Source organism: Orcinus orca, chromosome 1, assembly GCF_937001465.1.
Source record: "Orcinus orca chromosome 1, mOrcOrc1.1, whole genome shotgun sequence".
Classification (NCBI taxonomy): Eukaryota; Metazoa; Chordata; class Mammalia; order Artiodactyla; family Delphinidae; genus Orcinus; species Orcinus orca.
The window spans coordinates 160,219,528-160,246,728 of NC_064559.1; the positions used below are offsets into that span (position 1 = coordinate 160,219,528).

General features: G+C 40.9%; 1 protein-coding gene across 1 annotated transcript in view; it reads left to right on the forward strand.

The window, feature by feature from the left end:
- The window catches only part of TM2D1 (TM2 domain containing 1), a 140,508-nt gene extending 116,397 nt beyond the window's left edge, over nt 1–24,111 (forward strand). Inside the window, exon 6 of the mRNA XM_033409047.2 lies at nt 23,976–24,111. Coding sequence (XP_033264938.1) covers nt 23,976–24,035 — 60 coding nt within the window. The 3' untranslated portion in view covers nt 24,036–24,111. The remainder of the gene's footprint in view (nt 1–23,975) is intronic.
- The last annotated feature ends 3,090 nt before the right edge of the window (nt 24,112–27,201 follow it).

Sequence of the window (27,201 nt, forward strand, 5' to 3'; positions counted from 1 at the left end):
AAAAAAACACTGTCTTTTATTCTCTAAAAACCAAAGGAGGGGATTATTCTACGAATGGTTTAGAAGCTCTACTTCCTTTCCTTTAAGGCAGAGTCCTCAGTAGCTACACAGTGGAGGATATACCCAATCGATTCCTACAAGAGAGAAAATCACTCCTCAGACTCCATGACCCACAATCACGAGGCTCAAGCACACTGAAGCCAAGGCTCCTTTTACAAAGTCCAATGTCAGATAGAGGGCTCCTCAATCGCTTTTGTTCAGTGAATTGGACCAGGCGTCACGGCTTTTCTGATAAGAGCTTCCCTAACTTGAGGTCCATTTAGCATGTTAAACTAGGAAAATAAGAATACAAACTGGAGTCTCTCCGAGTGTTTACAGATTAATAGACATTTTAGGCACTTGCTAACTAGGCAAATACTGTTTAAGGAGAAACCGCATGTCGACACAGATGGTGTGGTCTCTACAACAAGATGCAGGAACTGGGGGTGCTGTTGATGAACAGCAGACACTAAGCATTTTGGGGGCAGAAGAAATTCGCTTTACACAGAGGTAACCCCTAAACCTTTTGCTGTTATTTGTTCATCCATGTAACATGTCTTTATTGAGTCCTATGTGCCAATTACTGTGATTCAGAGGGGACATAAATTCTAAAGATGTATTCATCAGGATTCTTGGTCGCAAGTATCAGAATATAACTCAATTACCTTAAGCGCAGATGGGAATTTATCAGCTTATATAACTGGGAAATGCAGAATGCACTTGTTTCTCATTTATTAGATTCAGGGGCTGAATTATGTTATTTGGGCTCTAGTTCCATATTCTAACTGTGCATCCCTCTCTAGAGTTAGCTCAACTCCACGGACATGCTCTCTTCATGAAATGGGAAAGATGACTGTTGGTAGTCCAAGGCCTGTATCATTATAGTATTCAATCCAAAAGGAAAAGAGAAATCTTGTCTTTCCAGGATTTATATCTTAATATCATGGAAAGACTCTGTTCAATCACATGCCTATGCTTAATATCAGTCATTTTCGTCAAGAGGCTATACGGTACCAGGAATTGCCAGCCCTGGATCACATGCCCATGCCTGCAGGGCACTGTGAAGAACAGTCTATGCAGAACCACATGGGATAAAGGCATGGTACTTCCCCAGTGGAAAGAATGGTCCTGGGGAGACAGAATTGATGTCCACAATAAAAGACTTAGTCCCTTCCTCAAGAAACTCTGAGGATGATGATGGAGATGGGCATATAAACAACTGCAATGGTGAGATAAAAGCTAATACACTACAGATAAGCACAGAGTACTATATGAACACAGAGTGGGGACCTACAACTCAAGATTTGCAGGAGTCAGTGACTGTTTCCTGTATAGTACACCTTTTGTTTGAGTCTTGATGGACAAATAAACAGGGTTTATCAGGAGAATGGGGGAGTGCAGAATAGATTTCTTGGCAGTAGAAATGGCACAAACGAAAGCAGGGAGATGACAGAGCATAAGGGCTGTTTGAGGAACTTGAAATAGTTTGAAATGGCTGGAGGGCAGCAGTTCCTAAGGAATTCCAGGAGAAAAGTCTAACAAAGTATACAGGGCTACACTATGAGGGAGCTACATGACTACAAAGGATCTAAGGTATTTAAAGTAAGAGAGTCATTTGATCAAGCTTGTGTTTTTATTTTTATAAATTTTCTTTTTTTTCTTTTTATCTTTGGCTGCTTTGGGTCTTCGTTGCTGCACGCGGGCTTTCTGTAGTTGCGACGAGCAGGGACTACTCTTTGTTGTGGTGCGCAGGCTTCTCATTTCAGTGGCTTCTCTTGTTGCGGAGCATGGGCTAAGCATGCAGGCTTCAGTAGTTGTGGCTCACGGGCTTCAGTAGTTGTGGCTCACGGGCTCTAGAGCTCTGTCTCAGTAGTTGCGGTGCACAGGCTTAGCTGCTCTGCGGCATGTGGGATCTTCCCAGACCAGGGATTGAACCCATGTCTCCTGCATTGGCAGGCGAATTCTTAACCACTGGGCCACAAGGGAAGTCCCAAGCTTGTGTTTTTATGGCAGCATGTGGAGCATAGATTAAAAGGCACAGGAACTGAGGGAGAGACCTAATGCAGTAACCTGAGTAAGAATGGTAAACACCTAATTAAGTAATGCAATTTAGGAGATATTATTGATAGGACTTGACAACTGACTGGATATTGTCAGTGAGAGAAAGGGAGGAGTCTGAGATGATTATAAGATTTCTACCTTTGGAAACTCGTTTAGGACATGCTGTAATTCACCAATATAAACAACCAGAAGTTTTAGGTAAGGTCATGAATTTTGGTTTGGACAGTCATCTTCATGATGCAAACCTGAAGCTAAAGGACTCATGAGAGATATTGCACAAAACATTTTTGTCTGCAGCAAAGGTGGGGACAGGTGACTTTTCATGAGCCTTATGCCTCACCCCAGTAAAAAGTGCATCTCTAATTTTTTTTTTTTTCTGTACGTGGGCCTCTCACTGTTGTGGCCTCTCCGGTTGCGGAGCACAGGCTCCGGACGCGCAGGCTCAGCGGTCATGGCTTACGGGCCCAGCCGCTCCGCGGCACGTGGGATCTTTGCGGACCGGGGCGCGAACCTGTGTCCCCCGCATCGGCAGGCGGACTCTCAACCACTGCTCCAACAGGGAAGCCATCTAATTATTTTTAACCACACACTAGTCTCCCCTTCTCCACGGTTTTACTTTCTGCAGTTTCAGTTACCTTTGTCAACCACAGTCCGAAAATATTAAAAGGAAAATTCCAGGAATAAACAATCCATAAGTTTTAGAATTCTGCATTGTTGTGAAATCTCATGCCCTCCCATGCTGTCCCTCCTGGGATTCGGCAACCACCAACATCGTCTGCTCCTGACATCCAAGCATCGACCTCATTGTAGCTCGATGATCCAGGATCACCCGAAGCAGATGATCCTATTTCTGACGTATTGTTAGAAGGTCAGTAAAAGCCTAACTCTACATCACAGTGCCTACATCGTTCACCTCATTCACCTCAGCACAGAGGCCTTTTGTCATCTCACATCATCACAAGGAGAGTGAGTACAGTACAATAAGATATTTTGAGAGTGAGAGAGACCACACTCACATAACTTTTATTACAATATATTGTTTTAATTGTTCTATTTTATTATTAGCTATTGTTGTTAATCTCTTACTGTGCCTAATTTATAAATTAAATGTATCCTAGGTATGTATGTAAAGGAAAAACAGTAAATATAGGGTTATTACTATCTGTGGTTTCAGGCATCCACTGGGGGTATTGGAACATATGTCCCATGGATAGTGGGGCTACTGTATTTACCGTCCTATTATCAGAAGTTCCTGTGACTTTTGTTATTTCTGATACAGCTTTAATGCAGCTTGCTCCTATATCTGCGGACCTCATAGAGAGAGGAGAGAATTTCAGACCTTATGCATCATTGATTTAGTCATCATAATTTAGAGAGAGCAGCCTAGTGATATAAAAAGTGGAATGGTGCTTAATCATTTCCTCCACAAATAGGGTAGGGACAAGAATGGAATTATCTTTTTTTTGTTTTCCAGGAGGCAATTGGTACAGTCATACTTTTTTCTTTTTAACATCTTTATTGGAGTGTAATTGCTTTACAATGGTGTGTTAGTTTCTGCTTTATAACAACATGAATCAGCTATACATATACATCTATCCCCATATCTCCTCCCTCTTGTGTCTCCCTCCCACCCTCCCTATCCCACCCCTCTAGGTGGTCACAAAGCACCAAGCTGATCTCGCTGTGCTATGCGGCTGCTTCCCACTAGCTATCTATTTTACATTTGGTAGTGTATATATGTCCATGCCACTCTCTCACTTTGTCCCAGCTTACCCTTTCCCCTCCCCATGTTCTCAAGTCCATTCTCTAGGTCTGAGTCTTTATTCCTGTCCTGCCCCTAGGTTCTTCAGAACCTTCTTTCTTTATATTCCATATATATGTGTTAGCATATAGTATTTCTTTTTCTCTTTCTGACTTACTTCACTCTGTATGACAGACTCTAGGTCCATCCACCTCACTACAAATAACTCCATGTCGTTTCTTTTATGGCTGAGTAATATTCCATTGTGTATTTTGTGCCACATCTTCTTTATCCATTCATCTGTTGATGGACACTTAGGTTGCTTCCATGTCCTGGCTATTGTAAATAGAGCTGCAATGAACATTGTGGTACATGCCTCTTTTTGAATTATGGTTTTCTCAGGGTATATGTCCAGTAGTGGGATTGCTGGGTTGTATGGTAGTTCTATTTTTAGTTTTTTAAGGAACCTGCATACTGTTCCCCCTAGTGGCTGGATCAATTTACATTCCCACCAACAGTGCAAGAGTGTTTCCTTTTCTTCACATCCTCTCCAGCATTTATTGTTTGTAGATTTTTGATGATGGCCATTCTGACCGGTGTGAGGTGATACCTCATTGTAGTTTTTTTTTTTTAACATCTTTATTGGAGTATAATTGCTTTATAATGGTGTATTAGTTTCTGCTTTACAACAAAATGAGTCAGTTATATATATACATATGTTCCCATATCTCTTCCCTCTTGTGTCTCCCTCCCTCCCACCCCCCCTATCCTACCCCTCCAGGTGGTCACAAAGCACCAAGCTGATCTCCTTGTGCTATGCGGCTGCTTCCCACTAGCTATCTACCTTATGTTTGGTAGTGTATATATGTCCATGCCTCTCTCTCGCTTTGTCACAGCTTACACTTCCACCTCCCCATATCCTCAAGTCCATTCTCTACTAGGTCTGTGTCTTTATTCCTGTCTTACTCCTAGGTTCTTCATGACATTTTTTTTTCTTAAATTCCATATATATGTGTTAGCATATGGTATTTGTCTTTCTCCTTCTGACTTACTTCATTCTGTATGACAGACTCTAGGTCTATCCACCTCATTACAAATAGCTCAATTTCGTTTCTTTTTATGGCTGAGTAACATTCCATTGTATTTATGTGCCACATCTTCTTTATCCATTCATCTGATGATGGACACTTAGGTTGTTTCCATCTCCGGGCTATTGTAAATAGAACTGCAATGAACATTTTGGTACATGACTCTTTTTGAATTATGGTTTTCTAAGGGTATATGCCCAGTAGTGGGATTGCTGGGTCATATGGTAGTTCTATTTGTAGTTTTTTAAGGAATTTCCATACTGTTCTCCACAGTGGCTGTATCAATTTACATTCCCACCAACAGTGCCAGAGGGTTCCCTTTTCTCCGCACCCTCTCCAGCATTTATTGTTTCTAGATTTTTTGATGATGGCCATTCTGACTGGTGTGAGGTGATATCTCATTGTAGTTTTGATTTGCATTTCTCTAATGATTAGTGATGTTGAGAATCCTTTCATGTGTTTGTTGGTGATCTGTATATCTTCTTTGGGGAAACGACTATTTACGTCTTCTGCCCATTTTGAGATTGGGTTGTTTTTTGATATTGAGCTGCATGATCTGCTTGTATATTTTGTAGATTAATCCTTTCTCAGTTGCTTTGTTTGCAAATATTTTCTCCCATTCTGAGGGTTGTCTTTTCATCTTGTTTATGGTTTCTTTGCTGTGCAAAAGCTTTTAAGTTTCATTAGGTCCCATTTGTTTATTTTTGTTTTTATTTCATTTCTCTAGGATGTGAGTCAAAAGGATCTTGCTGTGATTTATGTCAGAGTATCCTGCCTATGTTTTCCTCTAAGTGTTTTATACTGTCTGGCCTTACATTTAGGTCTTTAATCCATTTTGAGTTTATTTTTATATACGGTGCTAGAGAGTGTTCTAATTTCATTCTTTTATATGTAGCTGTCCAGTTTTCCCAGCGCCACTTATGGAAGAGGCTGTCTTTTCTCCATTGTATATTCTTGCCTCCTTTATCAAAGACAAGGTGACCATATGTGCGTGGGTTTATCTCTGGGCTTTCTAACCTGATCCGTTGATCTAATTTTCTGTTTTTGTGCCAGTACCATATTGTCTTGATTTCTATAGCTTTGTAGTATAGCCTGAAGTCAGGGAGCCTGATTCTGCCAGCTCTGTTTTTCTTTCTCAAGATTGCTTTGGCTATTCAGGGTCTTTTGTGTTTCCATACAAATTGTGAAATGTTTTGTTCTAGCTCTGTGAAAAATGCCAGTGGTAGTTTGATAGCGATTGCATTGAATGTGTAAATTGCTTTGGGTAGTATAGTCATTTTCACAATGTTCATTCTTCCAATCCAAGAACATGGTATATCTCTCCATCTGTTTGTATCATCTTTAATTTCTTTCATCAGTGTCTTATAATTTTCTGCATACAGGTCTTTTTTCTCCTTAGGTAGGTTTATTCCTAGGTATTTTATTCTTTTTGTTGCAATGGTAAATGGGAGTGTTTCCTTAATTTCTCTTTCAGATTTTTCATCATTAGTGTATAGGAATGCCAGAGATTTCTGTGCATTAATTTTGTATCCTGCTACTTTACCAAATTCATTGATTAGCTCTAGTAGTTTTCTGGTAGCATCTTTAGGATTCTCTATGTATAGTATCATGTCATCTGCAAACAGTGACAGCTTTACTTCTTCTTTTCCGATTTGGATTCCTTTTATTTCTTTTTCATCTCTGATTGCTGTGGCTAAAGCTTCCAAAACTATGTTGAATTATAGTGGTGAGAGTGGACAACCTTGTCTTGTTCCTGATCTTAGAGGAAATGCTTTCAGTTTTTCACCATTGAGAATGATGTTGGCTGTGGGTTTGTCATATATGGCCTTTATTATGTTGAGGTAAGTTCCCTCTATGCCTGTTTCTAGAGGGTTTTTATCATAAATGGGTGTTGAATTTTGTTGAAAGCTTTTTCTGCATCTATTGAGATGATCATATTGTTTTTCTCCTTCAATTTGTTAATATGATATATCACATTGATTGATTTGCGTATATTGAAGAATCCTTGCCTTCCTGGGATAAAGCCCACTTAATCATGGTGTATGATTCTTTTTATGTGCTGTTGGATTCTGTTTGCTAGTATTTTGTTGGGGATTTTTACATCTAAGTTCATCAGTGATATTGGCCTGTAGTTTTCTTTCTTTGTAACATCTTTGTCTGGTTTTGGTATCAGGGTGATGGTGGCCTTGTAGAATGAATTTGGGAGTGTTCCTCCCTCTGTTATATTTTGGAAGAGTTTGAGAAGGATAGGTGTTAACTCTTCTCTAAATGTTTGATAGAATTCACCTGTGAAGCTAGTGAATTCACCTGGTCCTAAGCTGTTGTTTGCTGGAAGATTTTCAATCACAGTTTCAATTTCAGTGCTTGTGACTGGTCTGTTTATATTTTCTATTTCTTCCCAGTTCAGTCTCAGAAGGTTGTGCTTTTCTAAGAATTTGTCCATTTCTTCCACGTTGTCCATTTTATTGGCATATAGTTGCTTGTAGTAATCTCTCATGATTCTTTGTATTCCTGCAGTGTCAGTTGAGACTTCTCCTTTTTCGTTTCTAATTCTATTGATTTGAGTCTTCTTCCTTTTTGGCTTGATGATTCTGGCCGGTGGTTTATCAATTTTGTTTATCTTTTCAAAGAACCAGCTTTTAGTTTTATTGATCTGTGCTATTGTTTCCTTCATTTCTTTTTCATTTATTTCTGAACTGATCTTTATGATTTCTTTCCTTCTGCTAACTTTGGGTTGTTTTGGTTCTTCTTTCTCTAATTGCTTTAGGTGTACGGTTATGTTGTTTAATTAAGATGTTTCTTGTTTCTTGAGGTAGGATTGTATTGCTATAAACTTCCCTGTTAGAACTGCTTTTGCTGAATCCCATAGGTTTTGGGTCATCATGTTTTCATTGTCATTTGTTTCTAGGTATTTTTTGATTTCCTCTTTGATTTCTTCAGTGATACTTAGTTATTTAGAGTGTATTGTTTAGCTTCCATGTGTTTGTATATTTTGCAGATTTTGTCCTGCAACTGATATCTAGTCTCATAGTGTTGTGGTCGGAAAAGATACTTGATGCGTTTTCAATTAAATTTACCAAGGCCTGATTTGTGACCCAAAATATGATCAATCCTGGAGAATGTTCAATGCGTACTTAGAAGAAAGTGTAATCTGTTGTTTTTGGATGGAATGTCCTATAAATATCAATTAAGTCCATCTTGTTTAATATATCATTTAAAGTTTGTGTTTCCTATTTGTTTTCATTTTGGATGATCTGTCCATTGGTGAAAGTGGGGTGTTAAAGTCCCCTGCTATGATTGTGTTACTGTCAATTTCCCTTTTTATGGCTGTTAGCATTTGCCTTATGTATTGTGGTGTTCCTATGTTGGGTGCATAAATATTTTAAATTGTTATATCTTCTTCTTGGACTGATCCATTGATCATTATGTAGTGTCCTTCTTATCTCTTGTAATAGTATTTATTTTCAAGTCTATTTTGTCTGATATGAGACTTGCTACTCCAGCTTTCTTTTGATTTCCATTTGCATGGAATATCTTTCTCCATCCTCTCACTTTCAGTCTGTATGTGTCCCTAGGTCTGAAGTGGGTCTCCTGTAGACAGCATATATATGGGTCTTGTTTTTGTATCCATTCAGTCAGTCTATGTCTTTTGGTTGGAGCATTTAATCCATTTACATTTAAGGTAATGATCGATATGTATGTTCCTATTACCATTTTCTTAATTGTTTTGGGTTTATTATTGTAGGTCTTTTCCTTCTCTTGTGTTTCCTGCCTAGAGAAGTTCCTTTAGCATTTGTTGTAAAGCTGGTTTGGTGTGCTGAATTCTCTTAGCTTATGCTTGTCTATAAGGTTTTTAATTTCTCCATCGAGTCTGAGTGAGATCCTTGATGGGTAGAGTAATCTTGGTTGTAGGTTTTTCTCTTTTATCACTTTAAAGATGTCCTGCCACTCCCTTCTGGCTTGCAGAGTTTGTGCTGACAGGTCAGCTGTTAACCTTTTGGGGATTCCCTTGTATGTTATTTGCTGCTTTTCTCTTGCTGCTTTCAATATTTTTTCTTGGTATTTAATTTTTGATAGTTTGATTAATATGTGTCTTGGTATGTTTCTCCTTGGATTTACCTGTATGGGACTCTCTGTGCTTCCTGGACTTGACTATTCCTTTTCCCATATTAGGGAAGTTTTCAACTATAATCTCTTCAAGTATTTTCTCAGTCCCTTTTTTCCCCCCCCCCTTCTTCTGCTGGGAGCCCTATAATTCGAATGTTGGTGCATTTAATGTTGTCCCAGATGTCTCTGAGACTATCCTCAATTCTTTTCATTCTTTTTTCTTTATTCTGCTCTGCAGTAGTTATCTCCACTATTTTATCTTCCAGGTCACTTATACTTTCTTCTGCCTCAGTTATTCTGCTATTGATTCCTTCTAGAGAAATTTTAATTTTATTTATTGTGTTGTTTATCATTGTTTGTTTGCTCTTTAGTTCTTCTAGGTCCTTGTTAAACGTTTCTTGTATTTTCTCCATTCTATTTACAAGGTTTTGGATCATCTTTACTATCATTACTCTGAATTTTTTTTCAGGTAGACTGCCTATTTCTTCTTCATTTGATTGGTCTGATGGGGTTTTACCTTGCTCCTTCATCTGCTGTGTATTTCTCTGTCTTCTCATTTTGCTTAACTCACTGTGTTTAGGGTCTCCTTTTCACAGGTGCAGGTTCGTAGTTCCCGTTGTGTTTGGTGTCTGCCCCCAGTGGGTAAGGTTGATTCAGTGTGTTGTGTAGGCTTCCTGGTTGGGGGGATTGGTGCCTGTGTTCTGCTGCATAAGGCTGGATCTCGTCTTTCTGGTGGGCAGGACCATGTCTGGTGGTGTGTTTTGGGGGTTTCTGTGACCTTATGATTTTAGGCAACCTCTCTGCAAATGGGTGGTGTTGTGATTCTGTCTTGCTAGTTGTTTGGCATAGGGTGTCCAGCACTGTAGCTTTCTGGTCAGTGATGGAGCTGGGTCTTAGCATTGAGATGGAGATCTCTGGGAGAGCTTTCGCCATTTGATATTACTTGGGCTGGGAGGTCTCTTGTGGAGCAGTGTCCTGAACTCGGCTCTCCCACCTCAGAGGCTCAGGCCTGACACCTGGCTGGAGCACCAAGACCCTGTCAGCCACACGGTTCAGAAGAAAAGGGAGAAAGGAAGAAAGGAAGAAAGGAAGAAAGAAAGAAAGAAAGAAAGAAAGAAAGAAAGAAAGAAAGAAAGAAAGAAAGAGGAAGGAAGGCAGGAAGGAAGAAGAAAGAAGAAAGAGTTATTAAAATTAAAAATTAAGAAAATTATTAAAAATAAAGTAAATTAAAAAGTAATAAAAAGTAAAGAAAAAAAGATGGAAAGAAAGAAGAGAGCAACTAAACCAAAAAACAAATCCACCAATGATAACAAGTGCTAAAAACTATACTAAAATAAAACAAAACAAAAAAACGGACAGAAACAGCCCCAGGACAAATGGTAAAAGCTAAGCTATACAGACAAAATCACACAAAGAAGCATACACATACACACTCACAAAAAGAGAAAAAGGAAAATATATATATATATATATATATATATATATATATATAAAGGAAGAGAGCAACCAAATCAATAAACTGTTTATGATAATAAGGTCTAAATACTAAACAAAGATAAACATAAAACCAGAAACAAATTAGATGCAGAAAGCAAACCCCAAGTCTACAGTTTCTCCCAAAGTCCACTGCCTCAATTTTGGGATGATTCATTGTCTTTTCAGGTATTCCAGAGATGCAGGGTATATCAAGTTGATTGTGGAGATTTAATCCACTGCTCCTGAAGCTCCTGGGAAAAATTTCCCTTTCTCTTCTTTGTTCGCACAGCTCCTGGGGTTCAGCTTTGGATCTGATCCTGCTTCTGCATGTAGGTCACCTGAGGGCGTCTGTTCTTTCCCCAGAATGGATGGGGTTAAAGGAACAGCTGATTCGGGGGTTCTGGCTCACTCAGACCGGGCAGAATGCAGGGCAAGCCTACGGCAGCAGAGACCAACGTGACATTGCACCAGCCTGAGGCATGCCATGTGTTCTCCTGGGGAAGTTGTCCCTGGATCACTGGACCCTGGCAGTGGCGGGCTGCACAGGCTCCTGGGAGGGGAGGTGTGGATAGTGACCTGTGCTTGCACACAGGCTTCTTGGTGGCTTCAGCAGCAGCCTTAGCATTTCTTGCCCATCTCTGGTGTCCATGCTGATAGCCGTGGCTCGCACCCGTCTCTGGAGCTCGTTTAGGTGGTACTCTGAATTTCCTCTCCTCGCACACCCTGAAACAATGGTCTCTTGCTTATTAGGCAGTTTCAGAATTTTTCCTGGACTCCCTCTCGGCTAGCTGTGGTACACTAGCCCCCTTCAGGCTGTGTTCACTCAACCAACCCTGGTCCTCTCCCTGGGATCTGACCTCCGAAGCTGGAGCCTCAGCTCCCAGCCCCTACCCACCCCGATGGGTGAGTAGACAAGCCTCTCGGGCTGGTGAGTGCTGGTCGGCACCGATCCTCTGTGTGGGAATCTCTCTGCTTTGCCCTCTGCACCCCTGTTGCTGCACTCTCCTCCTTGGCTCCGAAGTTCCCCTCAGCCCACCCCTCATCTCCACCAGTGAAGGGGTTTCCTAGTGTGTGGAGACTTTTCCTCCTTCTCAGCTCCCTCCCAGAGGTGCAGGTCCTGTCCCTATCCTTTTGTCTCTGTTTATTCTTTTTTCTTTTGCCCTACCCAGGTACGTGGGGAGTTTCTTGCCTTTTGGGAGGTCTGAGGTCTTCTGCCAGCGTTCAGTAGGTGTTCTGTAGGAGTTGTTCCACATGTAGATATATTTCTGATGTATTTGTGGGGAGGAAGGTGATCTCCACGTCTTACTCCTCCGCCATCTTGAAGGTCTCTCCTATAGTTTTTCTTCATAAGGATCGCCTCAGACACTTCAAAACTTGCAAGATGGAGTCCAAGCTTTCTGACCTGTCTGATCTACAAGGCCATGAACAACCTGGTCCAACCCATCTTTCCAGTCCCATTTCCTACCACTCTCTGATCTAGATACTCAACTCTTATCCAGGTGGTCTAACCTCTAAATGGCACTGTGAAAAAGTGCCTGGCACATATTGGCACTTAAGGACTTATTGAATTTTTGAAAGAAAAATTGGAGGAAGTCAAATATCTCTCCCTCTTTTTGAAATGATTTCATTTTTCTTATTAAATGTTTTCATGGTAAAATTAAAACAAAAATATATAAAGAGTAAAGTAAAAATTTCATATAATTTTATCACCCAGGATTAACCATTGATAACTGCTTGGTGAATTTCTTTCCAAATTTTGTCTATGTATGTAGAAGCATATGTATGCATATACACACACATATGTGCACACATGAATCTCATTATATAAAATGTTGAATTATGTTCTTCTCACTTAACATTTATCCTAAACTTTCCCCCAATCTTTGAATACTCATGGATAATACTTTTTAATTTTCTATATAAATATCTATTGAGTATATAGTTTACTTAACATTCTCTTGTAGCTAGATCTGTAGGGTGTTTTTAGTTTTTGTAAATTACGAATATCTTATAATGAACATACTTGAAGGCAAATTTTATCAGCATGTCTGATTATTTCTTTAGATAAATTTTTAAACTAAAATTCTGGATCAAAATATATAGATAGTTAAAAGAATCCTTGATTCACACAGCCAAGTTGTTTCTAGAATAATTTTATCAACTCATGTTCTCATCAAATTATATGAGTACAAACATCATCAACTTGCATGAGAATGATTAATTTTCAGGATATTTAAGCATGTGTCAAGTGCTTTTTTGGGGATAACTTTACTAAACATCTAGATAAGTTGGAGAATAGTTTATATTTTAATAATATTTAAACTTCCAATAGACTGTATCTCTCCACATATTCCAGTGTTATTTTTGGTCCTTTAAATTTTCAAAGTTTTTCTCCATAGACAAGTTATGCACATTTCTTAAATTTATTCCTAAGTATTTATAATTTCAACTGATATTGAGAATGGGGTATTTTTCACATTGTATTTTCTAATTAGCTACCTCTGCTACATAAGAAAACTATAGATTAAAAAATATTTTTAAAGTCTCCTTCCCATCTTGTAAAGGAAATTTAAAAAGGAGGAGAGGCTTTGACTATCTTCCAAACATGCCGTATAATTTATTCTCCTCTAAATTTTGTTCATATGGTCTGGCTGCTCTAGAAAGCTCTTCTACTGGTTTTCTACCTAGGAAAATCTTAACTATGAGGAAGAGACTGTGGTGGTCTACCTGAACTCCTTTGCACAGAGGATGTAGGTTCTGGGACCACAAGTGGCACCAGCCAGATGTGCTCAGTACCCTTGCCAATGCTATATTCTCACTGTATTCAGGCTCTGTGGCATCTTGGCAACTGCCAGGACCAGCCAACAAAGAGGAAGAGAAATGCCTGGTCATACCTCATACCTGCTGGCTGTACAAGCACCTACATGTACTGGCCTTCTAGTGCACCAGTCTCTTTGTTTAAGCCAAAAGGGTCAGGCCCTCCAGTCACCCATTTTCTCTGGTATGGTCGTGGTGTTTACCTCTTGTTGTTCAGCTCCAAAACCACTCCTCTACGTTCTGCTCTGTGATGCTGCGGTCAGGGTCTGCAAACTATGCTTCTGAGAAACTTTTGCCAGGTGGCTTCCTATTAGCTGATGGACTGTCAGTGGGGAGAACTGGAGGGACATTGGAAGATGGAAGGATGTAGAAGGACTTTTTCTATTTCTAGTGTTGGTGTCACTATAGGAAAAACAGCAGCAAAGTATAGCTATGGCTTCAGTTCCCAGCTTCATTTGGCACTCCCCAAACCAGTTGCGTTGTTCCCTCTTAAAAGTACCAGCACCAGCCAGCCACACCCTCCCCAAGTTCTGAGCACCAGCATGTATGTGGGGACCTCTTCTGACCTCTTCTAGGCACTCTCTCTTCTCTTTTGTTCCCATAGCATTTGACTCATAGCTGCTTTCTGTAGTTACAAATATTTGGGTTACCTCTGCTTGCCATTTTTGCCCTCGCAACTTTCCATCATCTTTGTAACCAATTCTCTGTCTTAAGTCCCCTCTGTTTGAAATACCTAGCTTGGTTTCCATTTAGGCTGAGAAGAAACCTGTGGTTACTTTGGTTGAGTACAGCCAACCCAGACCTGTCTGCCCAGATACAGTGAAGCCCACACCCAACCATTAAGATGGTTATGGCTTCTATCTCATCAAGAAAGTTGCAGGTATCAGGCATAAATGCCACAGAATTTTCTCTTCCCTTTCAACTAAAGTAACTGGAAGAGGGAAACACTCCCCCTTCAGCCCCGCAGCCCCCTGAACACTTCACACTTAATCCTTTGTATCTTGGCTCAAGAATCAACTTCTCAGGATCAAGATGTTTGAGGGTAGGTAAGCTGGCCCCTCTCACACGGAAACCAACTAGGAATGAGCCAAGGGGTTCTTTTTGGGCTTCATGAATATGTGCTTATGGAGCTGGGTGTGGACTTGTAGCTCTAAGTGTCCATATATTTTTATACTTCTATTATCTCCAAACCTTAAGTAATACACACTTACTGACTTTATTTCCTTTCCTTTTATTCCACACAAATTTGGCTTTCACCACTATCCACTAGACCAGCGGTCCCCAACCTTTTTGGCACCAGGGACTGTTACGTGGAAGACAATTTTTCCATGAAGGGGGCGGGGGAGAGGAGATGGTTCAGGTGGTAATGCGAGCAATGGGGAGCAATGGGGAGCTTACATGAAGCTTTGCTCGCCTGCCTGCTGCTCACCTCCTGCTGTGTGACAGGCTGCAGACTGGTACCAGTCTGCGGTGCAGGGGTTTGGGACCCCTGCACTAGACTATACATTTTCATGGGTTAAGGGATCATATCTATTTCAACCACCTATTAGCAGTAGGTAACATATGCAATGAATGTCTGTTAAATGACTGATTTGGCTAGAATTCCTATTTCTAAGGTCATTAGTGATATATTATTTACCAATTTCAGTGGACACCTTCAGACCTTACTATATTTCTCTGCTGGTATTGATGGTTTCACCCCTTGGTTTTCATGGCTCCTGGTTTCCTCCCTCCTCTCTTGCCACTACTTCTCACTTGGCTTGGTAGCCTCCTCATGGAGATCCCACCATATCTTCATTTAATTCCCCACTCTAGTCCTTGCAGAGACCAGATGGCTCCTAGATGATGACAATAGATTACTCAACTAATTTTTGCCATCCCTCTGGAATGTGATATTGTTTCTGATTTACTCTTTTGGATGGGGTGGGGGTAGGACATTTTCAGAGACCTCCGCTTGACTTTACCCACTACGGTAGCTTTGATCCTATAGATCAAGGACCCAATATGGGAGTGGTACCAAGTATATCAAATCTAATTATAAATTCAGGGACAGGGGAAGTGACCACTGGTGCGTCATGGACCCAGTGAACACAGAGTAAACTGGACTTTAGCCAGGATTCCATCTATTACTTGGCACCTATAGTCCCCTACTCTAAGAGAGGCTCCATGATGATGATTCAGATCTCTGACTATTCATACTGTGTCTGATAGTCCTTGAAATGTTTGGGTATTTCCTTTTCCTCAGTGTGTAATTAGGTCCTACATGGCCATTATTCCTTTTGGAGAAGGACCAGGGAAATCATTACCATTTGCTGGGATGTTACAGGGTTCTTCCTCCTGGAGACCTGGCCTCCTGTTGAATTAGTGAGTCTGGGTCTGAAAATAGATTCAAGTCCAGAAACTAGACAAGATACTGTGCCTTTTTAAAATGAGGGTAACTGCCTTCAGCCCCGTGATCATCTATCCTTGATTTCTTTGGAGGTAAAATCTGATTAAGACACTTTTTGACTGTCCATCTCTTTTGCCTTGAGGGATGCCATATTCTATTAAGTATCCTAATAAATTTCTGCAGGTCAAGCCCTCTTGGCCACTGCTCTAACTATGGTCTCATTATAATTGTGTCCACTCAACTTCAAGCAGTTAAGCACCACCACCTAACCTCTACTGCTTTGGGGATCCCATTATGCCCATTGCTATGTGAGTCTATTTCTGAACTGGCCTCTCCCACTGAGAGACTTAGCCTACTGGACAAGGCTCTGGAACATTTCCATGATGCCCAATAGAATGGGAAGTCACTAAAGAGTTTTTAAGCAGTGGGTAATAAGGTCACATTTGTGTCTTTGAGGCATTCTGACATTCTCACCAGAACATTCTTTCTGGTCTTGGCAAATCGTGTATCTTCTTGGCCTTCTCATGGAGCACAACCATTTGGTGAGTCTTCTAGCCTTATTTAGTATATCCATTCCAGCATGCCTCCTTCTGTGAACCTTTTAAACAACTTTCTCAACCATCTGGAATAGCAATTCTGACATTTTGATTTCAGTTAATGGGGCCCATTGCTTTTTCCAATACTTTTAGGAGCTGTCCTAGAAGTGAGTTTGTGTCATCTCTTGGAGTCCTCGTCAGTGTATTATATCTTGTATTTTAGCAGAGTGCTTCCGAATCAGTAAACTCAACCTTATCCAATATTATGTTCCAGTCCCCTTGATCATGCACCCTCAGAATCTAGCTCCACACCTACTCCACAGCTTCTGCTGTACATATCGGTTATGTCTTGTTGCACCTTTGGGGAAGAGTTGCTTCCTTTCTTTATGAGACCTAGTACATCTCCAGCTGCATTGCTGTGACCCAATCCTAGTTATAGGCCTACTGGCAAGGAGGGGAGGTGGGCAAAGGTCCTGAGGGGGCACTTATTGTCTTGCAGGGCAGAATTCTCTGTACTGTCGTCAAGCATGGGGGAGTTCTCATTCTTACTAAGGACAGTGGGCCATTTCTCAAGACGGAGAGAGTTCAGATGAGTCTAGGAGTTCAAAATTTGAAGGGGCATTCAGTCAGACAATCCCAAGTGTGAGGTTTTAATTTTTTTCCAACCAGGGCCCTAACCCTGCATAACATGTATGCTTTGGTTAGTAATTTAACCTTTTCTAGAATTCAGCCACTTTGACTATGAAGTCCTGGGCCTAGGCCTCATCTTTCTCTGTCCTCCTACTGTAGCAAATGAGAGCCTCATCAATTTACCAGGGAGCCCCTCTGGCTTTCACAGTTGGTTTTGCAATTGCTTGTTTATCTCTCATTGCTTTTCATTATCTTTTTCCAGTGTATCAATTACACTTAGCAAGAAGTATCCAATCCCATTGTCCTAATAATTAGTAATTACCCCATACATCTCAAATGCCTAATGCATTACACCAGCTAATACCATCCCCTCCTCTGATACATCGTTTCAATTCACAATCCAGGAGCTTGTGAACAACAGGGTCAACACCCACTGCCAGAGTCTGTCTGTCTCCTACCTACCACCAGTGGTGGAGTCCTTCTTGCCAGTCAGCCAGTAAGTGATTCAGCTCCCAAACCCCAATAATCACCTACTCTTTTGGACCACTCCTGGTATCAACTGTCACAGGTTGGATTCTCTGGAAGCAGAGAGTGAGATGGAGATTGACATGCAGGATGTTTATTAGGGATCAACACCTGTGGCAGGCAGGTGAGGAAGCAGAATTGGGCAGAGAGAGAAGTCCAACTGTGATGGCAGGCCTGACAAAACCTCAGCCGATTCCACAGGGAGCTCTAGAGTGTGTATGATCTGTTAGTGTTATTCCAGCATGAGACAGAGTAACTGTCATATATATATATATATATATATATATATATATATATATATATACACACACACACACACACACACACACACACATACACATAAATATAGAAAGAGATTTATTATGAAGGATCAGCTCACTTCATTATAGAAGCTAAGAAGTCCCATGATCTGCTGTCTGCAAGCTGGAGGTCCAGAAAAACCAGTGGTGGAGTTCCAGCCAAACCCAAAGGCCTGAGAACCAGGGGAGCCAAAGGTGTAAGTCCCAGTCTGAGTCCAAAAGCCTGAGAACCCAGAGCACTGATGTCTGAGGACAGGAGAAGATTGATGTCCCAGCTCAAGCAGAGGGAAAATTCACCCTTCCTCAACCTTTTTGTTCTATTCAGGCCTTCAAAAGATTGGATGATGCCCATCCTCTTTGGTGAGGGCAACCTTTCTTTACTCAGTCTATGGATTCAAATGCTAGTCTCTTCTGAAACACCCTCAGAAACACCCAGAAATAACGTTTTACCAGCTATCTGGACATCCTTTAGCCCAATCGAGTTGACAAAATTAACCATCATAACATCTATCCTCTCCTTTCTTCCTTTACACCTTTTTCTTCCATGTTCTTCATCATTAGGGTGGAACTATTATTCACCCAGGCATCTGGAAGCCATTATGTTTCTCCTCCTTCACAATTATCATATCACCACACTTTAATAATTTAATATCCCAAATATTTCTCTGATCTATCCCTTCCTTTCTATACCTACTACCTAGACATTGAGCTCAGAACCTCAATGCCTTTCCCCTGGACTATTGCAATAGCCTTCCAATTAGTCACCTGGCTTTCAGTCCCCAATCCATCCTTCACTAAACCTCACTAGAATGAGGTTTCTGAAATATAAATCTGACCTGATTACTTGAAAACTCTTTAATGACTCCCAATTCATTCATTCACTCAGTAATGGATTCATTCACTCAAAGAATTGCTCAGGTCAAAAACGTTGTAGTCAGAGAAAACTCTTCTCTTTTCCTCACAGGCATCAAGTCCTTAGCAGCTTTAAAATGTATTCTGAATTCGATCACTTCTCAACACTTCCACTTGGTTACCCTGGTCCAAGTCATCCTTATGCCTCCTGCAGACAAGTGAAATAGGCCTGCATCTGGTCTTTGTGTTTTCTCTATTGTCTCTCTGTCATTTCTCCACAAGGTAGCTAGAATAATTTTTCTAAAATGTAAATCAGATCATGTTCCAACAAAAAATGAAATATGTAATACTGAGCAAGGGGGTATAGGGTCTGTGAGGCCTTGCATTTTTCTTCCTCCTGGCTCTCCCTTTCCCTAACCCCCAGCCTGCTATCCAATTTCTGACTCTTATGGTCTGTTAGCAAGGGAGGGAAGAAGAGATAAAGGTCAAGAAAACCCTTATTTGAGTTGGTTCTATCATAGGTTGGCCTCATGCTCTTGGGCCTGACAAATGTTTAAAGCTAACCCTTTCTCCAGTGAGTGTTTTCCAGGGCTTTTCTGGAAGTTCCCATCTGGGCCTTCCAACTGCAACTTCAATGCACATTTTCCTTTGGCTTGATGTTTCTCCTATCTGCTGACCCTGGCTCAAGAGGGGCCATTCTCCATGGACTCACACTTGCTGGAGTCCCTTCTCCCAGGAGGTTCAACTGGACAGATCTTAAAAGGTCTGGAGCTTAGCTCTCTCTTCAGCATTTCCCACATCTGGTCCATGGGAAATACTCATCCCTTGTCTCATCAAATTAAGGGTGTGCAGGACTTTCCCCAGCTCAGCAGCCCTCTCCTGATTCCACCATCAAAGTGGCCAGTCATTCTGTTTCTCAGCTTCTAGATTTCCCAGTGGATGTCAGCATTCAGGCCATGGTTATATGTGCCAACATGTTGCTCTCTCCATGTGGCCAAGTGGAAGCCCCGTCACTTAGCTAGAAATGAAGGAGGTGGATCCCTCTATCACCAACTCCCCATCTTTCAACAACTCACACACACACCCCTTTCTAAGAAGGTTTAGGAACTCAAAGTATTGTTCAAAGAGTTCTAGAATACACATGCCAATTAGAAAAGGCAAGGGCTGTCCATTTTAAGGTCACTGGGTATACTTTCTACTTAGCTGTTTCAAGGTTAGGAAGAATCACTTATCCAATTACTGGGGACATGAGACAATGACAGCTCTTTCCTAGAATGGATGAAAAGAAAAGGATGATGCTGAGAAAAGAATTCCAACCCTAATTTAAGAAAGACACTATGAAAATAATGTCAGTATTTCAAATGACATATCAAAGGAGGGGCACTAGGCAATCAGATAGCTTTTTCCTAAGAGTGACCTTATTGGAGTATAATTGCTTTACAATGGTGTGTTAGTTTCTGCTGTATAGCAAAGTGAATCAGCTATACATATACATATATCCCCATATCTCCTCCCTCTTGCGTCTCCCTCCCACCCTCCCTATCCCACCCCTCTAGGTGGTCACAAAGCACTGAGCTGATCTCCCTGTGCTATGTGGCTGCTTCCCACTAACTACCTATTTTACATTTGGTAGTGTATATATGTCCATGCCACTCTGTCACTTCAGAGTGACCTTATTTTTAACACAGACCACCAGGAAGAGTGAAATACAAGAACAGAGTTTCCTTTGCCCATGATCACCTCTATCTTAGAACTTCCATACTAACCAGGGAAATTTCTTTGTTGGAAAAGTGTTAGATGGAAGAGAAGTAGAGGCTACTCGAGCAGTTGTTTTTATTGTTGTTTCTCTTGTATGACTAAAGAACATTTATCTACTCAACAAACATATTTTGAGCAGCCCCATGTGCTAGGAGCTGAAGAGAGAATAGTAAAGAAGATGCTAAAAAGGGGCTTATAGTCTAGATAGAAAAGCATGCTGATTTTAGTGTTATTTTGCTATTCAAATTAGAAAAATGCTTACAGGAATCTGTAGCATAACCTACAGTATTTTTCAGAGAAATTCGTGTTGAGGAACAGTTATTTTGTATTTTACCACTTAATATGCAGGTTACCAGACATTCTGAATTCAAAAGGCAGTGAAAAATGGAAGAAAATATAGAATGAAATGGATAGGAATCATTACAAACAAATGTTAATTTTAATAATAATGTCATAAATTATCATTATTATAATAGTTATTTTTACAAATAACCTTTATTGAGCACTTGACCAAGTGTCAGACCTTATGCCAAGGACTTTCACGGATTATCTCATTTAATTTTCATAACAAAACATTTAGATAAGTATACTATTATCTCCATTTTATAGATGTGGGATTTGAGGCATGACTAGTAGGTGACAGAGCCAGATTTGAAAAGGGCTGAGTTTTAACCATGTCTTCATGAAATCTGGGAGTGAAAATGTACTACACACATTCCCTCAGTAGTCGATTCTCCACTGGAGTGGGTTTTAGATGGGATCCGTCCTCAGTGGATTATTGCAGATAACCCATGGTTTGTCAGTCACAAGGGAAAGGTTTCTGGTGCTCAACTCTATTTTGTGAATTTTAATGTGTGCAAATAATAAGAATTCTCCCAAAACGTATTTGTTCCATTAATATTATCACCCTTGCCTGTTTTGTGTTGGAAAATCAGTGACGTCCCGTTGTAAGCTTTCATCTTAATTGTCTTCAATGAAATTGTACTGAAAGAAGGAAGGCATTTGGAAGCAATGAGCTTCAGGGAGTCTTCCAGGCATCTCGGAATATCACAGCCTTCGTGAAGTGTTCTCATTGCCTGTGGGATGTGTGGGCCCCAAATTCATGGCCCCAAATTCATGGCCTCCTTCACAAGGGAGTCTTCCCCTTCTCCAGCAGAACTGAGCTCCTCTGTGAGATCACTTCCTTGACTGTCTGTCTCCCACCAGTGCTCCATTAGTGGCTCTGAAGCCCTCTTTCAGAAGCAGAAAGAAGCCCATGGTTCCAAGCTGAGGTGCTGAGGACCCACTGCTATGCCCTTGACCACACGGAGTCAAATTTTAGGAATATCTGCTAGAAAAAAAAGAGCAGCCCCTCATGCTGAGAGAAAGTCTCCCAAGTGGAGTCGGTTCTCTGGAAAACAACTGGATATGGTGTTGGTCTTTATTACAGTTTCCACAGACTAAAAAAAAAAAGTTGTTTATAAAACAAAAGCCACATCGATTTGATACGGTAACATTTTTGAGAATTTTGTTTTTGCACAGCGGAAACCAGGGCTGATGTGCTCATGGTGGAAACGGAGCCTGTTCAGTTACCCCAAAGCACCTCTCCTAAAACACGAATCTGAGTAAGCCAGGCTCGGCCTTGCCAGGAACAGCCGGCATTGTTTGGCTCTTTGGAGAGACAGGCGAGGCCAGCAAAGCCCTCACACCATGCAACACCACGCTCGCACACCCAGGCTCAGGCCTGCCCTCCGAGGGACGCCTCCAGGGTCCTCACCTTCCCTCCAGTCCCCGGACCGCATGGTGGAGGACACGGTTCTGGCCTGTCCTCTCCAGCGCTAGGACCACCTGGGCAAGAGGAGACTCCTCTCTTGTTTGCAGTTCTGTTCTCAGACAGTGAAAGACGCCAAACGAAACATTCAAGTTTCCTGCTGTTTTGAGCCAGATCATGTGAAAACTAAAGAAAATCTATGTTTGCTGGCTTTGAGAACAGGAGTAACTACTTTTTTAAGCACAAAGGAAGCAACTTACAAGGAGCGCCAGACTCACGGTGAGAAAGTAAAATGTGTAGGAATCCTATTAAAATTGGGGCTTTGGGAGACCTCCTATTGGCTGTGTCTTCATTTTCCATACCACTAGAATAGTTGATTTTCCCTCTTCCTGTCATTCTGTGGTGAAAAATTAAATTCAGTGCTGCAAGCAAAAATTTGGGGGGAAAGATTTCTTATGTTTTGTAGAGTACTGTACTATAGAAACTATTTGGATAGTTTATTTATATATATATATATATATATTTCCCTACAAAAATGAAAAGAGATACTTCATTTGTTTGATTCATTCAGTATCATGGTGACTTAGGGCTGGACACCAGCAGTCTAGGTTCCTGCTCTCAGGAGTTCACATGTGCTAAGTGAGGGAGATAGACAACAAATTCGTAAACTCTGAAATATATCATGTAATTTCTGACAGTGATAATGCTTTGAGAAAAAATAAAGCAGGGTGAGGAGATAGAAAATGAATAGGCAAGGTGGTCAGAGAAGGGCTCCAGGAAGAGAAAATAGTTGAACAGAGAGCTGAAGATCTGGAAGGAGTGAGCCATGCACAGTTCTAGAGGAAGGGCATTCCAGGCAAGGCTGGTGGCTCAAGCTGAGTACAGGAGGGAAAATGGTGTTGGATGAGACTGGAAAGGTCAGGGCATGTTGGTTCCTGTTTGCCATGATAAGGAATATAGACTTTATTCCAAGTGTTATGGGAAGCCTTTGAGAGACTTTGTTTACTATCAGCTTATTCTCTACCCAGTTCCAAAAAGAGAGAGAATTTTATCCGTTCATTCGACAGTTACTTATTGATCACTAAGCATATATCAGACTGGGTCCAGTGCTTTAAAAATTATGACCTCTGTCATCAAATGAGGGGATAAGAAAATATCATGAACAACCAGAACAAACATAGAATCAAGAAAGTTGCAAAAGAGAGGGAAAAATATTACTCCTATTAATAATAATGTAAGAAGATAAATTACAAATATTAATGCTGATTAATAAGAATGCTATGCCCTAGGTACTATTCATGTATTTTTTCACATGACTCAATGCCTTATGTATTGTTATTCTTCCTTGTAAACGAGGAAACTGAGGTCAGAAAAGCAAAGTAATATCACAGACCAGAAAGCGATTAAGCTGAGAAGTCGGGATTTGAATCCAGGTTTGTCTGATTCTAAAGCATAAAGTTTCTCTCCTCATAGGAAGGAGCTACTGTGACAAGCTACATATTTTGTAACTCAGTATGTATAACTGCTGCTTCTAAGAATAAGATACTTCATCTAGCAGACTTGGGTCAGATTGGCTTCAGAGATATATTCCAAAGTTAAATGTACCCACTGTAAAGTGGGGTATTAAAATTCTTAAAAAACAATACCCAAACACTGCAAGGAGAAGAGCCCCAAATGATTTTTTCCAGAAAACATGTTACCATCTTTAATAATAGTGTTCTATTTGTTTGTTCCTCAATTTTCTTGTGCCCCCAACTGCATTGTCCCTGGCATAAGTGCAAAAAATCATGTCTGATTGTTCACCATTTTATTTGCAGAGCCTAACACAGCACCTAAAACACAGTAGGTGCTCAATTAATATTTGTTGAATGAATGAATTAATTAAACTTCATTTTCTTTCTTTCCAGGGCCTGCCTTTACTGCCGTGTACCACTCCAGACAGCATGCAGAGTTGGTGGAGAGTATAATAAACATCAGAGATATTTTGCAATTCATGGCTGACCCATGCTGACCCTTTCTTTAATTAAACCTTCCACTTGTGAATGAATCATTTCTTCCATTAATTAAAATAGGATACACTTATGTCTCTGTAAAGTATGTGTCAAAAGAAAGCATTCCACCTAAAATATACAGGAGGCGCTGACCACCGTGGAGAGTCATCCATCATAATCTGCTAAAAAGATCAGCTCTGGAATTAGAACGAGCACAATCATCTCTTATGCCCTCCAAAATACAAGTTGCAGCTTCTCACCCGATCTGTCAGCTCCTGTGTTAATATAGGGAGTAAAGCATAGTGTGAAGCCGTAAGAGGACCGTTTATTTTGTAGGGCAGGGCAGGCGGCCCCAGCGCTCCGGTAATGCCATCATCTCTAATAACTGCTTGGAGCCTGTGCTCTCTGGAGACTTGTCTCTTGATTGTTAGAGCTGGAAGGCAGCGGAATCTCACTGTTGCGAGGCTCAACAATTGCTCCTGCAATTCCTCTGAAAGCCAAGAGGATGACTGAGAAATCTGACGGCACTGTTTAGGTGGACAAAGCAAGTTCGTGTTCCCACTCACCCCCACCGTCTCCTTCTGGAAGAAGTGGGCTGCAGAAATCGATTTGCAGTCTTTAGCTCCAGGAAACAGTGAGCCCATGCAGCCACTGTTCAAAATATTTTGCCTCAGAGGAAACTCTGCACTCTCCAAACTCCAAAGACCTCGATGAAGTACATAAATTATGTTTAAAAATCACCACTGGGGATTCTCCAGGCAAGATGAAAAGGAAAGAAGGATAAAGCATTGAGAAACTCAAAGTGCCTCAGGTCCTCTAAAAACAAGTTTTAAATATCCCGCAAGATTTCAAATGCAGCAATTTTTGAGAAAGCGCGACATTGTAAAGCCTGTTCTCTCGGTGACGTGTCAGGCTCCACAGGAGTAGGAATGATAAACACTCTTCCTGCATATTTAGGAGGCTGTTTCAGAAGACGCCAAGTGATTGCTAAAACAGTCGTGCAATTTAGTGTGTTTTAGTACCACAATTTTCTGTCCGATACTAATTGCTCTTTTATTTTTCCTTCAATTAATCCTGTAAGGCGGGTACAAAAATGTAGGAATGATAAGGACATTTGCCATCATTGGGGCTATTTCCAATGGTGAAAGGAAGGCCTGGAAAGGTGAAGTGACTTGTCCAAGGCCAAGGGCAGGTTCATGGCAGAGCCAGGGCTCCCAACTATGTCTCCTCTCTCACAGTCCTGGGCTCTTTCCCCTGTGTTTCTAATGAGGACTGAGTCAAGGGTGATTTATTCCCCCAGCACAGTGCTAGGTACAGTGCCTGTGGATTGATTAATGCATTGATTCCCACAGAATAAGAGATTTGAGATTACTTGACAAATCTCTCAAGTACTCAGGAAAAAAAAAATCAATAGTTTTTCTTTGACTTCAAGTCCAAGTTATTTGGAGTATTTCAGAGGTACTTTTCTCCTGCCTTCAATACTTCTCTGATACTCACTGGCTTGTCTCCTGGGTCAAGATATATCAGACTGAAAAGAGGAGGTATATGAGAGATTTAACAATTAGTGGAAATGGACCATAACACTGGAGAATTAATTGTTCACATGGTATAGAATAGTGATTAAGAACATTGACTCTGGAGTCAAGTTGCCCTGGGTTCAAATGCTAGCTTTGACATTTAGAAGATGTGTAGTCTAAGATCACTGATTGCGGGCTTTTTAAATCCCGGGGCCTCAGTTTTCTCCTCTGTAAAATGGAAATTTTAGTACCTACTTTACAGGTTTGACTCAAGGATAAATTTTAAAATCTGGCTCCCTTTATATGTGCGATTTAATGACATATTCAAACAGTAACATTAGAACAAGAGCTATGAAAAAATTAGACCATTAAATTTGCTTTATATTGATTGAAGCCCTAATACTAGGTCATTTTTGAGAGAAGAGCATCCTTGTGCTATTTGATGATGTTATTTCCTCTCTCTCGGCCCCCACTCCACACCACCCTAGTTTAAATGCCCAGGTCCCTTGTCTGCATAACTGCAATAGCCTCCTCTCTGCTGCTTGTCTCTTTCTCTTTTTATCTCCAATCTAGTTCTTCTTGAGTAACCATTTAAAGACACATATTTGGCCACATCATGCTCTAACTGAAAAGCCTTCGGGGATTCCTGTGGCTTACACAATAAAGCAGTACAGACTGGTCCCAACCCCCTATTGTAACTCATTCCTACCAGCATCATCCCCACACCCCACGTTCTAACCAAACAGGACTACTCACTGTTCCCTCAACACCCCATGTACTAATATACCTCTGTGCCTTTGCTCATGATGTGCTCTTGGCCTGAAACCATCTTTTCCCACTTCATCACCTACTAAATTCCTGGTCATCCACCAAAGCCCAGCTACAATTTCACCTCTTCAATTAAGCCTTTCCTTACTCCACTCCACTCCTGGCAAAATTAATTACTCCTTGCTCTGGGTGCGATGCCACTTTGTTCTTATCTCACAAATAGCATTTACTGCATTAAATTATATTTTGTTGTATATGTGTCTGTCCCCAGCGAAACCTGGATTAGCAAACATTCGAAACCATTCCCTCCTTCCAAACCCATGACTCTTTTCCCCACTAAGATCAAGTGCTGCCTAGAATTGTTTTTAACTAGTGCTCTGAGCAGCCCCTCTAAATCCCTGAGTTGACACCAGAGTGAAACAGATTTGCAACCTGTAGCTAAAGTATGATGGCCATGAGTACAGGACCATGTCTGTTTATCTCTCTACCTCTAGTACCTAGTGCAATACCTAGTACTTAATAAATGTTTGTTAAATACATGAAAGCAAGGAACCACAGCAATGTACTATTTATTAGATGTGAACTCTTAGGAACAATTCTGGGTGCTGAGAGTGTAGAGTCAGACATAGATTGTTAGTACTTGACACCACACTTCATATCCTAGACTTGGGGACATGGAAATGTAAATTCTGTCTGTAAAAAGAGCTCAGATTTGGGAAATTGTTACAAAGTAATTCAAAACTCTTTTATACACACAGACACGCTTGCTTGGTAGACAATGTACCTTTTTAATATCATATGAACTTATCAGCCATGAGGTAGAATACTTATCTTCTTCATCCTTCTTCACCAAATAT